The sequence below is a fragment of the Etheostoma cragini genome, chromosome 9 (assembly GCF_013103735.1).
Source record: "Etheostoma cragini isolate CJK2018 chromosome 9, CSU_Ecrag_1.0, whole genome shotgun sequence".
NCBI classification, from domain to species: Eukaryota; Metazoa; Chordata; class Actinopteri; order Perciformes; family Percidae; genus Etheostoma; species Etheostoma cragini.
Window position 1 is genome coordinate 2358523 of NC_048415.1, and position 12749 is coordinate 2371271.

The following is a 12749-nucleotide window of genomic DNA, read 5'->3' on the forward strand; positions in this document are numbered from 1 at the left end:
CCCCCCCCCCCCCCACACACACACACGTTTAATGGTTTAATGGGAGATGTTCGTGTTTGTTTATGAGCTGATCAGACGTAATTTCTCTGTTGCAGACAGCTTTTTTGTAAACGCCTCCACTCTCCTCTGCCTGTCAGTGCGTCTGAGCTGTGTGCCACACACTGAACCACACACAGGAACACGGCCCACAAAAACTACAAAGCCAGGCTAAAAATACCTTGATCGCCTCAGAGCGATGTGATGAAGATATAGCAGAATTTATTGGAAATGAAGTGACTGAAGTAGATGTCCACTGAGACATGATTTCAAATAAATGGAGGCTGGGCTCTGGGACGCGTTCCTATGTCTCAGTGGATTGTTTATAATTGTTGATCATTTATTTATTAAAAAATAAATTAAAAAATTGATCACAGAAACTAAAAACGAGGGGGACGTTTAGATCTAAGATAACATTTACTAAGTTTATAAGCAATTCTCATGAAATAAAAAAAGTCATGAAGTCGGCTATCAAGCTTATGTTTAATTTGAGGATTTGCTGCTTGGTTTATAGGCCTAATAGAGTTGAAAGCCATGCTAGCAGCAATGTTAGTATGCTGGCTGGTCAGCTCACCACTTTGGTCCAGACTAAAATACATCAGCAACTATTGCATTTCCATCAAATCTGGTACTCACAGTATATCCATGGTACTCCGAGGAGGAATACTCCACTGATTTACTTTTCTTTTAGCACCACCAACAGGTTGACATTAACATTTTGGAGTGTAATACAGTGACAGTGTAATATCTAATGATTGGAACTTGAATCAGGTTCTGTTTAAATTAAATACTGTTGATGCAAGGGGGTTTACATTGTATTCTGGTCATGAGTTGGAGTGAACTTTGGAAGGGATGTTTGGGCTAAAAAGTGATGACTTGGATGTGATCTTTGGTTTACCACGTACCAAATCCCCTATGTTACCTAACATGTGACTTCAACATATCCTATATAAAGAATCTCTAAGGTATTGAAAGCTAGAGTGTGTAGGCTACATCTGACACTCTCCAAGCTTCTGCAGAGCTTGTCAGTTGACGCTGAATCTTTGATATAATAAACTTTATATCAAGAAACAGCGTTGAGGCGACTTTCTTTCAACACATCATCCAGCATTGTTGCTCAGACTCCACAACAGCTTTCAGGTTGATTGCCTTAACATTTGGCACAGATGTTCATTGTCCACAGAGGATAACTCCTAAAGACTTTGGTGATCCCTTGACCCTTTCCTCTGGAGCCTCTGTGGCGGTTTGCTTATTCACTGGTTCACTCTTTACTTTAATCAAACTTATAGGCAATGACATGAGCTGATCAATGTTTTCACTAATTAATTTACTGATTTTAAAAGAACATTGTTAACATTTGGTTTACTGGATACACAGTATCTAAATTTTAACTGGAGAACTGGAAACATTAGTTAAAGCTCCTAAAACCATGGTCACAAATCTCAAGTATTTCTCTTTAAAGTAAAATGTTCACCAATAAATGTACAAAGATAAAAGTTAAAGTTTGGATATGATTGCCTATACAAACATTCCCTCAACTGTCATTGCATATTGATACTGAAATGTTGCCAAAACATGATTGGTTTACAAAAAAAAAAGCGTATCACCTTGGATGTATAGCCTACGTTTCCACCCACTTCCAACCAGCAAGAAGAAAAACATATAACATCTGTAGAACATCTTTCAAAGAGAAAACAGAAAGGAACATTGTGTGTTCATGCAGGATACATTAACCACAAGTTGTTGTGAAAAGTGTTTTTCAGGGCCTTTTTATCTAAATGAGGGAATTCACATTTCTAAGAGAACGCATATATACCTCTGGAATATTAGCTAAATTGAGATGTATTGCAAGTGGCATGTTTTTTTAGCCTTACCAGTAGAGCTCCTTGTACGGTATCACACCTCAGCAGATAGTGGCATGCATGTTGGATCTGTTCTCATCTGTCCTCTGGCCCTCAACCATCTTTGTCTGGCTGGTATGTCCCTATGGACAGTCCCATGACCCAACTCCTGGTCTAAATATAAATATCTGAGCAGCACAGCTAAGGTCACATTACATCATCCCAAGAAGCACACTCTCAATCGAGTAGTACTCTGTGGCTGAGCTGTAGAGGCGCTGAATGCTTTGTGATATCCTGGGTCATTAAGGGCGGGTTGAAAACGATTGGCCGCAGTCACAGCGAGTGAGAGGGCCTGACCGGCGGCGCTAAACACTCCTGGAGCAGTACATGATACATGATTTAAAAAAATTACTGGTGAAAAACAACCCTAGTGTGTCCCTTTGTGTGCTTTCCTCAAGACGTTTAGCTGACATGGGTAATGGAATAAATAAGGTACAGTATGAAATCTCTAACTGAAAAGGATTCAAAAACATTCATACATGAATCACCTCGTTCTACTTTCACAGCCTCTTCTTCCTTCCTTTGACTCAATTTCTAATGTTCTGTAGATCCTGCCTGATCTGTATCTCGGAAATATCAAAGGTAAGATGTCCTGCCTTTTGTTGAGTAAAAAATTGATTTATTATCTGGATAATGTAGTAGAGTATGTTTCAGTTCCTCATACGGAGGGGCATGCGGTGAGATTCTACACTGAGCTCAGTTTCTATAGAGTAAAGAGGTCACAGTGCAGAGCAGAATGATTGAAGTATATTTTGATGATTGAAGAAAAAAGAAAAAGTTTTACACTGTGTTTTGGCCTCTTTGTGTGTGTGTGTATGTTTACGGAGGTTGGTGTGTTACTCTCTGTCGGCAGCTGGAGGAAACAAATTATTTTGAGGACTGCTGAGTTGAGGGTTGGTGTGGGAGGGGATGCCCCGCAGCGTGGGGGTGTCCCTGTTGTATTCCACATCTTTCCATAAAGTATTTTCTATTAAAAAAAACAATCGGTGCACACATGCAATGGGGACTGCACAGGAAATGTCTTACATTTTGTGATGATATGTTCAGGGAACCACTGTTAAATAGGAAATCTGACACATTTCATGTTATCAAGGCCTTCTTTTTTATCCACTTTGCTTTTGTCTTTATACAGTAGCAAGTGTGAGCAAGTACGAAAGACTTTTACAGTGTAAGAAGACCCCTGACCTGTCCTGCAAAGGAAGAACAGTAGCTACAAAAGCAGTAAAGTTGGGAGAGAAACAGAGTTTAAAGGCACAATAAGTAGGAGTTACTTAAAATCAATGTATAGACTCTAAAAAAAAATAATCGGTCCCAGAAGTCTGTGTCACTGTCTTTCTCTGTTGCTAAGCTGTCACAAATATTTATCTTATGACCAACACACTCGTGGACTCACATGGCCTTCAAGTCTCTGGCAGACAGTGAAAGTTGTTTTTGTGTCTAAGTGACTGTTGGGAACAACAATCTTTGACATCGGTCCAGTATGCAGCGAGAACGCTGCAGTCGGCAGCACTGAAACAAGCTCAGTGGAAGTTAACAGGGAATTGTCACAAAAGTGCTGGTTTTGCCACTGACAGGCTTAGATTAATATTCTAAGTGTCTGATAATATTATGGAAAGGATTTTGGAGGTTGGCCTTTCTGTTAAAGAGTAAGATACTTATTTTAAACATAAAACATCTGTGAGATTGGATTCGCTGAAGCCAGCAGACATATGAATTTGCTGGACAACCAACCCAATAATCGTCCGGAGGACAGTCTGAAGAGGTCGTGACTCGTGTCTGTTCGGTGTGTTCCGTGCCGTCGTCAGTCGGAGGAGCAGTCGGCCTTCATTTGGGCCGATTTGACATGTTGAATTGGGAGGCGGGCAGTCTGACTCAATGACCAATCTGATTGGTGGCGTGCTAACCAAGGAGATGACAAGCGGGATGAGCGTGACTCTCAAAATTGGATGATTTTTTTTTAAACCGACCTTTGTCCATCTGAAATGAAGACAGATTCAGCAGCTGCACGGCTATTTCTCACTTAAAATGTGAGCCGCCATTATGGTCTTGCTTTGAAATTTGGGAGAAACCAGACCCACGTGACGCAATTGTCCAATCAGCTCATTTTCATTCATAATTTTTTGGGCGACAATACCCATTAGCCCCGCCTGCTGTTTTGGAGACGTATTACGTCTTGCACATGTGCAGAACGTACGCTCTAGTCGGCGTCGCTGCAGTGTGTTCCGAGGAACTTTCTTGACCAGCTCGGTGAGGCGGTCAGCCCGACTGCCTTTTCAGCTGATGCTCAGCCATCGGGTTAGTGTGTCAGAGCCTTAAAGTAACAGTAGTGGACCAAATTGACAATGCACATTTGCTCGACAGGGTTACATTGCAGCTTGGTCTGTGGCTGCAGTTTACTGCGTGCACGCTTAATACTGGACCAATGTCAAAGATAGTTGTTCGTATCAGTCACTTACACACCAAAATATAGGAAAATAGGGTCCCGTATGAAGAAAACCTCAACGAAATTACCCTTTAAGGATTTATATTGAGTACTAAGTATGTATATTTATTTTCCAATATAAATTGAATCAGTTTTTGATTTGTCTTACTGTCTATACAAACTCATGTTGTGTGATATTGGTGTTAGTTGAGCTGGTTTGGCTGCCAGGAGGGCTCAGCACACACTCATCTTGGTCTTGTATGGGTGGCATCAGCATCCTGCAAACTTGCAAAGCATGAGAAAATCGTGCTCAAGGCACATCTGTCCAAGGTAGAAAACATTTGGCTTCCTTTTGAAGAACAAAATTTGATTAGAACAATTACTGATTCTTGCTTCTGGGACAAGCTGCTGGACTGTTTTAGAAACATTGGTTTTCCGGTTTTTCTTTCAGTTCAAAACAAGAGCAACACTTTTAAGGCCACATTTGCTTGGGAGACATAAAAGGAAGGGGGGGGGGTTGTTGTTGGTTTTGAAAACCCTTAATTTAGGTTGGGCCTTACATGGGGTGATTTGTGATTGGATGATTTGTTGACAATTGATATTTCTTTGCGGTCCTCAGATGCTCGAGACAGGGAGGTGTTGGCGCAGCACAACATCACCCACATCCTGTCCATCCACGACACAGCTGCACCCATCCTGGAGGTGAGCTGTCGTCTCTGTGTCTTCTGTCGGCCTGTGTGACCCCCCCGACCCCAACAGTAATCCGACCATAAAGTACACAACCTCGCCTAAACTCACCAGGGCAGTTTTTCCCCACCTCAGCTACTCATTCTGAGAGTTTTTAGAAGTTGGCAGCAGACTCTGTATTTTTCTGGTTAGCTCTTAATTAGGCAACTAACAAGTACTTTCTATTAATCTGTTTTCCAAATTTTCCAATTGCTTAGTCTGAAAAATATCACTTCTGACTTAAATACTTAAATTTCTATCTATTTCCTCTGAGGTATTGTCTTCTGCAATCTATTTATAAAATGTGTCTATTCTTGTTGCATTTTGAAAGGATAAATATGAAGAGAAAAGGGTGTAAAGTAACATAATTTACACAAAAGTCAGATTTTTACTAAAGCCTGTTGAAATAGACCACTTCAACTGGTGTTACAGTCAGATGTTCTTTTTTTTTTTTGCACAGAAAGTCCTTTTTTCAGCCACAAGAGCTGAAATTCACCAGGTTTCACTAAATTGTGATTGACTTCAATATTGTGTGGGATCCTGGTGAATTTTTGAAAAATGTTATGCCGTTTTCAGTTAGTGATGCAGCTGTGTTTGCAGATGCAAGCCCTCAAAGTGGTAGATGTTGTTCACACAAGATGCTTTTAGCTCTGCAGCTTGAAGTTCATAAAGTCTTGAAAGTGCAACTGCATAAAAAAAAAAGGATCCTGGCTTCTCACGGCTGTATTTAGACGAAGCAATTGGGGTGTGAAAGGGAGAGAAATGTTTTTTGTTTTTTTTTTAACAGTTTTTATTGATTTTCCATAAACAATGTAGTATTTTCTACAGCACATAATGGAGCAAATATGTACAAACAATATATGGCTGTGTTATGCAGAAATTAACCAACATGAAAAGTACCCCACACCTCAACCCACCCACCCACCCATCCATAGAAATGTGTTTTTTTTACATGTGGATGTGAGCAAGTGAGTGTGAGAAGAAGAGAAAGAGGTGATTCTAATGTGAGAACCTGGTACGTTGAAAGTAGAAAATTGCTCTCACTGATTTCCATTTGGTAACAGATGTAAGAATTTAGAATTGCAAGATCTGTTTTTGGATGAATAAAGTTATCCCCTCAGAACAAGAGCTAATGATATTTTTGAAATTGAATTGAATTGTCATGTTGTTTCAGTGATATTTCATTCTCTCTCTGTCTGCGTTTGACTGTTTTTGACAGTCTTGATCTTCAGTGTCCGCTTTCACAACTTTCATCTTTTCTTGTTGAAAGCGAGCATGAAAAGTGCTCACAAGAGTTCTGTATACTTTCTCCGTCCATGCTAGTATGTTTCATTGAGCTCTGAAGAGAAACAGCAACTTGTATTACAGTATCACTACCCAAACTGGTCAACCACCAAAACTTCTTTGTTTTATAAGGCTTTGGGCTTGAAATGATGTCTGGCTCGCTGAACTGTGCTGCCCTTCATTCAGCAGCTCTTTAATCCCACCTGCTCTGCAAATCTTTGATCTTGTATTCTTGGATTGTTCTCGCATTTATGTACAAATGACGCGAGTTTTTTGAATTCTGACATAATGATGACTCAGGTCTGTTTTGCCCAAATGGGCAGATGGGATGGGGTATTTGCATACCTAACAGTCAAACTGCTGACTGATTGATTTCTTGGAAGACAGCGTCATGGTTTCTGAGAGAGGAAGGTAGAATTTGCAACCACCAAGTCTCAGAAGTTAGACATACCCTTTACTGTACAGTTTGTGGCTCAAATTAACATACCGCAAAATAAATTGACAAGGTTTTATCGATTTTTTAAAAAAGAGTCTTTTTGCAAGTAAAGAAAATTCATTTCTCAACTTATCCATGTCCACTTGCATGCACATTGTTTGGGAGTTAATTAGTCCTTTCTGTCTGCCTGGGTTTGATTTAAAAAACACTATGTCATGATCCTGATGAGTTTTAAGAGCAATGTTGCAAAGATATAAGAAGATATGTCAGCATTTGTTTGCATAACGTGACTTTTACTGTCAATGATCACAATTTTCCGACACCAGAGTTACATTATCAGTCGATATGTGCAGAATCAGAAAAGGGTTTCTTCACACAGTAAGTAACACCTACGTGGAATTTGCCTTGGTAATTGGCGTGCGCACGCACACACACACACACACACACACACACACACAAGCACATGCACGCACGCACACACACATAAACACTTACATATTAAACATAAATAAGAAATAAACATTAAATACAGAAACCAATATGTACAAAATAGCTGTCCAGCACAAGAAAAAACAGGCTGAATGGGTTGAGTGCAGAGTGCAAAAAATATGTAATATGTGCATGTTTGTTAGTGATTAGGCGTGTGTGTATTAGACTGTGTGTAAGTGTGTGTGAGCTAACCTGTCTGGAGTACTTCCAGAGTTCGTGTGTCCCAGAGGGCTCAGGGGTTTTTGTGGCGGTGCAGTCATAACGGGACACGGTAGTTTCTGTCCACTGTACGGTATGTTCCATCAGCTGCCAGGTGCACAGTACAAAAACACACACACACACACACACACACACACACACACACACACACACACACACACACAGGCGAATATCGTTATGTTGTGACCTACCATAACAGCAGGTCAGAGGGGCAAAGTTTCAGGGGCCGTCCCGTACACCAAGAAACAGGAAGTGTGTTAGAGCCGGTGTTCGAACAGATGACCTGACGAAATGAAAACCCTTGTTACACTTTGTTAAATGTTTTACTTTTCTTAATTTACCGGGTGAAATGCAGAAAATACACTCTATTGTGTCGCTTTAGTCTAAACTTCTCCCCTCTATAATCTTCCAGGACATGACGTACCTGTGTATATCTGCTGCTGACCACTCAAAGCAAAACTTGTAAGTACTTATATGAAATATTTATACGCAGTACGTATGTATGTATGTATGTATGTATGTATGTATAAGTCCACTTAAAAAAAAGAGGTCCTCAATATTGGATCTGATGTACCTACCATCTGTTGATCTGTGGCATTGTGCCAATAACAACAAACTAAAAGTCCAACACATTTTTTACCAGCAGCATTACCAATATCTTCTATTTACAGTATATGAAAGCATTTTAAATAAAAGTATTCTTATTCAGGACGTTCCTTTGAAAAGAATCACATACCCAGTGCCATTACTGATTGAGTACTATCAATAAATCATACAATCTGCAATGTCTTCTGGTTGGAGGCTAGAACATGTTCAGCAGTTCATATTCAATGTAATAAAAAAACTGCAGAATACCAAATCATACCTTCAAAAGTTGAGTTGTTTGGAATTGATTGATTGACAAATGCGTTAAATAATCTGGGCCAAGCCCTCGGTTGTGTTTTTGCTAAAATGATTTCCCAAGAAGGAGCTCATGACTTTGAGAGGGGAGTAGGCTTCAGGAACTAATGATGAACTGTGCTGTATGTAATGGATTTTGTTTTGTGGATTTGATTAGCAAATAAATGAAAAAACTGACAGATATTTCAAATGTTCAAATTTAATCCAGTGTGTTTAATCTGATTATTTGACCAGGATCCAGTACTTTAGAGACAGCATCATGTTTATCCACGAGTCCCGACTGAAAGGAGAGGGCTGCCTCGTTCACTGGTGAGTGGAAATAAATCATAAAGAAAACTAAAATCCTTATTTATGTATTAATGTACTTAATCTTAAACAAAAACAATAATGCAATTTGATTGATCAAACAGGATTTAAAGTCATTCAGAGTCTGTTTTTTTGCTTTTTGCAATAACATTTTGTTCTTTAAAATTAAAAATATATTTAGACACTATCAACAGATACAAAGCAAAAAACAATACGCTGGAACATCAGAAGTCTTGTTTTTGTGTATGAAAACAATATATTCCTTGTATGTCTTGTCTAAATTGTTGATGCAACGTGCTCTCCATTCATATTTTGATTTCAAACTCAGATTTAATGGTACGAAACCTGTGTCATTTGAATAGTGCATACGAGGATGTTGAGAGGAAGACACACACATATACAGATTAAGTTTTGGTTCGTTATGATGAGCATTTGCCTCGAGGTGATTACTGACCGGATGTCTTCATATTTATCGTCCCAATTCTCCTTTTTCAACCACATCACTGTGACCAAACAACAACATTTGAGTTAATGCTGTCGTTGTAAATTTCATCCCCTTTAATCTTTTCTCATATCAAACAGGACAAAATCAAGCATTTAACCACATCTTTAAAATAAAAGGAGTTTCACTTCTATGTACACTAAAGAAGGGAATCTGACAAGGGCGTAGGTTTTGTTTTTAACTTTGGGGGGGGGGGGATAGCATACTCAAAGGGTCCTGGTGCTCTTCCCCCATAAAAATACATTTCCTGCATTCTGGTGAACTTTTATTGTAACAATTTGTGCCTTTTCTGCATCAAAGTATGGTTCAAATGTCTTTGTTAAAGTAAAGTAAATTATTGTTTTCCTGGATTGTTCTAAACTTTCTGCATATTTAAAACATTACACGTGTTTTGGGATGTTTTGTTTTTGGAATCACGTTCATCTCAACAACATATCTGTTAGAGAATGAGACCTTTGTTTAAGCACCAAAATAAAAAATCTGTATAAAAGACAAAAAGTCAAAATCACAAGGAAAACACATCTTTATTTTCCCCGGCCATGTGGTGTTCTTTAAAGCCCTAATGTAGCACAAGTACACTGAAAGATGGAAATCCGTGGGACAACGGATCATGTCCTGGCAGGAAATTACCAGCAGCCTACCTTTTCTGTTAAGTTTACAGACGTTGCTGTTGATCCCAAAAATCAAAATACGAAAAAATACCAGTGAAAAATAATTACAGAAAATTCCTTCATAGGGTAAGAGTTAGTATACTGGCCCTTATTTCTAGGAACTTTTCCAACAGTGTAGACAAAATTATTGTTTTCCGTAAGCCACATGTTTTGAGCTCCCTGAATGGTTATTTGGGGAGTGGCTTGTCATTTATATTTTTTGAGTGGGACAAAATCTACAAAACTGGAATCTACGCATCTATGGATGCTCTATGGAATATGTGTCACTCTATGGAATGTGTGTTTTCTACACATGGCATGATGACCTAGCTGTGATGCTGTGTGCTCTCAGTGTGGCAGGAGTGTCCCGCAGCGTGACTCTGGTGGTGGCTTACATCATGACGGTGACGGGTCGTGGTTGGGTGGAGTCTCTGGCGGCGGTGAGGGCGGTGCGGCCGTGTGCGGGGCCCAACCTAGGCTTCCTCCGGCAGCTGGAAGAGTTTGAAAACACAGAACTGACAGAAGTTAGTGCACCCCGCTGAGTGATGATCATTAAGATTTCATTTCAGTTTGTCAGCAGTGGACAGTCAATGTGTTTCTGTAATTACCTACAAGCAGTGTGGGGCTGCTCCAGGGATCTCTGCAGGGTGAATCCAGACAGCTGGCCGGACTATCTGTTCAATCTGAGTTTTCTCTCACACGACTAAAACTACATTTGAACGTACACACGTTCCACCAAAACAAGTTTCTTCCCGAGGTGGTTTTGCAGAGGCACCGTTGCTGCCCAAAACTATTGTGATTGGTTTAAAGAAATGCCAATAAACCAGAGCACGTTTCTCTCCCATCCCAGAATGCTGTGTGGATTAGACCTCCGCTGCACTGTGGAGGAAGGTTTGGCAATGCAAAACTAGGCACAACTTCAGAAACTTCCAAGAGAATGGAAAGAGGGTCAAATGTCTGTATGCATGCTGCAGCCAGAGTCACAGCGCTGTGGAGATTCGGCTGGAAACGCAAGACTAAAAGGGAAATGATGTTCAGTATGACTGTCGACATTGTTGACTGCTTTCTTAATAAAAAACGATGTGATGTGAAGGCTCTTGGCCAGCGGTTTGTTGAGGTGCTCCTTGCTCACAGACAGAGTAGCTCTTGAAAAGAAACTCAACACCAGGCTGAAAAGCAGGGTTTGTTTTAGCCTCTGTGGTTGAAGGTTTCTAGCCTGTGCCACTTCTGGATTTTTGTGTTTTTTTTATTTTTTTCAAAGATGATTTTTGTTTTAATTTTTTAATTTGAAAGTAAAGCAGCAGACAGGAAGTGGTGGGAGAGAAGGTCCGCGGTTGGAATGGAACCGTGGACGCTGCGGTCACAGTAGGCCTATGTGACATGCGCTGTAACCATTGGGCTAACAGGGTGCTATCGCCTGTTTCACATCTGACACGTACAACACCACACACTTCTGGATTCACCCAGTTGTGGTCAGAAGTGTACGCTGTAACACCACACCCGACAGTGATGTCCCTGTGCACCGTCACCAAGGAGTGCACTTCTCCATCACAGCAGCAAGCTGAGACGCTAAGGCTACATTGCTACGTTTCGGTTTTTAATAGCAGTTATGAGCCAAAAGCAATCTCTGTGCATACAAGTGTTTGTAGGTCCAGCAGAAGAACTAATCTCCATTTAAACCAACACACCCAAACCAAAATATCTCATCAACATTCTCGTATTCTGGGCATGTGCCCATACTCCGCCTGTTGCTGGTAGTTGACATGGTAACATCAGTAGCTTAGTCTCAGAAAACAAGACGCCATGACCAGATCGCGAATTTACGATATCCTACAATGGCCACACCAAGATCCCTTCGCATGGCCACAGCGGTTGATTGGTTGGGGTTAGGCATTTGACATTGATATGCCAAATGACATTGACACCCATATAACTAAAAGCCCGGGTATATTTGAAATGATTTTCAGAGCTGCTCTGAAGGGCCACACTTGAAGAGGGACAAGACATGATAGTCATTCAAATGGGGATATGGGAACACACTTTCAGACGGTATCTCCTTAAAGTTAACTGATTGCTTAACTGTTACATTTATTTACACACAACAGTCAATGTGTAAATTGAGCATGCTTATCTCATTGGTATATCTTGTTGGGAAACTACCATACTGCCCTACAGAACCTCTCTGTTTCTCAGAGGGCATTATTAGACTCGCTCTGCTGACTGGCTTTCACTTCATGTTCCAGAAGCTGGGTCTGAATTTGGAATAAAACGCTTTTAACTTTAGTGCACCTGACTCCCGGAACAAATTACAGCACTTCCTCAAAAATCACCCCATTGGGCCTTTTGAACTATATAGAAATCTGCTTTTAAACCCGCAAACTTTTACTTTTAATTGTGCTCGCTTTGCATCCTTATCATTCTAATTGACTCAGCAAATCATTATTTTTAAAAGGAGAAAGTGTTTCATGTTTCATGTTGTAAATCAGGGCTCCCACTCAATGATCTCTCGAGTTCATAAGAAGGTAGAATGAATAAATGATTGTCGGCTTGGGAAAGTTACAAAAATTGTCAGACGAAAAAAGTGACATGGGAGGGCGTTTCAGATGCTGTTTGACGATCAAGTCATTTTAAGCCTACTAGTCTCGCATTGCCAGACCTTCCTCCACAGCGCCGCGGAGGAGGGTCTGGAGAATAATACTGGGCTGTAATACAAAACATGTTTTCTTAAAGGCATAATCGTTTATAAATGTAATCCATAATCAACCAACAACAAATTTAAAACACCTAGAATAACACCAAGAATTAAAGCTGCAAGCAGCGATGGAGGGCCCTCGCTAACATGCGCGAGTCGGGGTTACCGGCGGACGCCTCTCCTTGC

The 12749-nt window shown here is 40.4% G+C and overlaps 1 protein-coding gene and 1 long non-coding RNA gene across 3 annotated transcripts in view; both read left to right on the top strand.

Annotated features, from left to right (window-relative positions):
* Positions 1-12749, top strand: part of LOC117950856 — a 20613-nt gene that overhangs the window by 5744 nt on the left and 2120 nt on the right. The gene's annotated exons all lie outside the window — the stretch shown is intronic.
* The window catches only part of LOC117950855 (dual specificity protein phosphatase 22-B-like), a 13287-nt gene continuing 2640 nt past the window's right edge, over positions 2103-12749 (top strand). Inside the window, exons 1-7 of one of the 2 annotated variants that reach the window (XM_034882218.1) lie at positions 2103-2369; positions 2486-2519; positions 3070-3105; positions 4979-5061; positions 7926-7975; positions 8648-8722; positions 10224-10395. In XM_034882218.1, coding sequence (XP_034738109.1) covers positions 2265-2369; positions 2486-2519; positions 3070-3105; positions 4979-5061; positions 7926-7975; positions 8648-8722; positions 10224-10395 — 555 coding nt within the window. In that variant the 5' untranslated portion in view covers positions 2103-2264. The remainder of the gene's footprint in view (positions 2370-2485; positions 2520-3069; positions 3106-4978; positions 5062-7925; positions 7976-8647; positions 8723-10223; positions 10396-12749) is intronic. The other variant, XM_034882219.1, reaches the window with a different exon arrangement.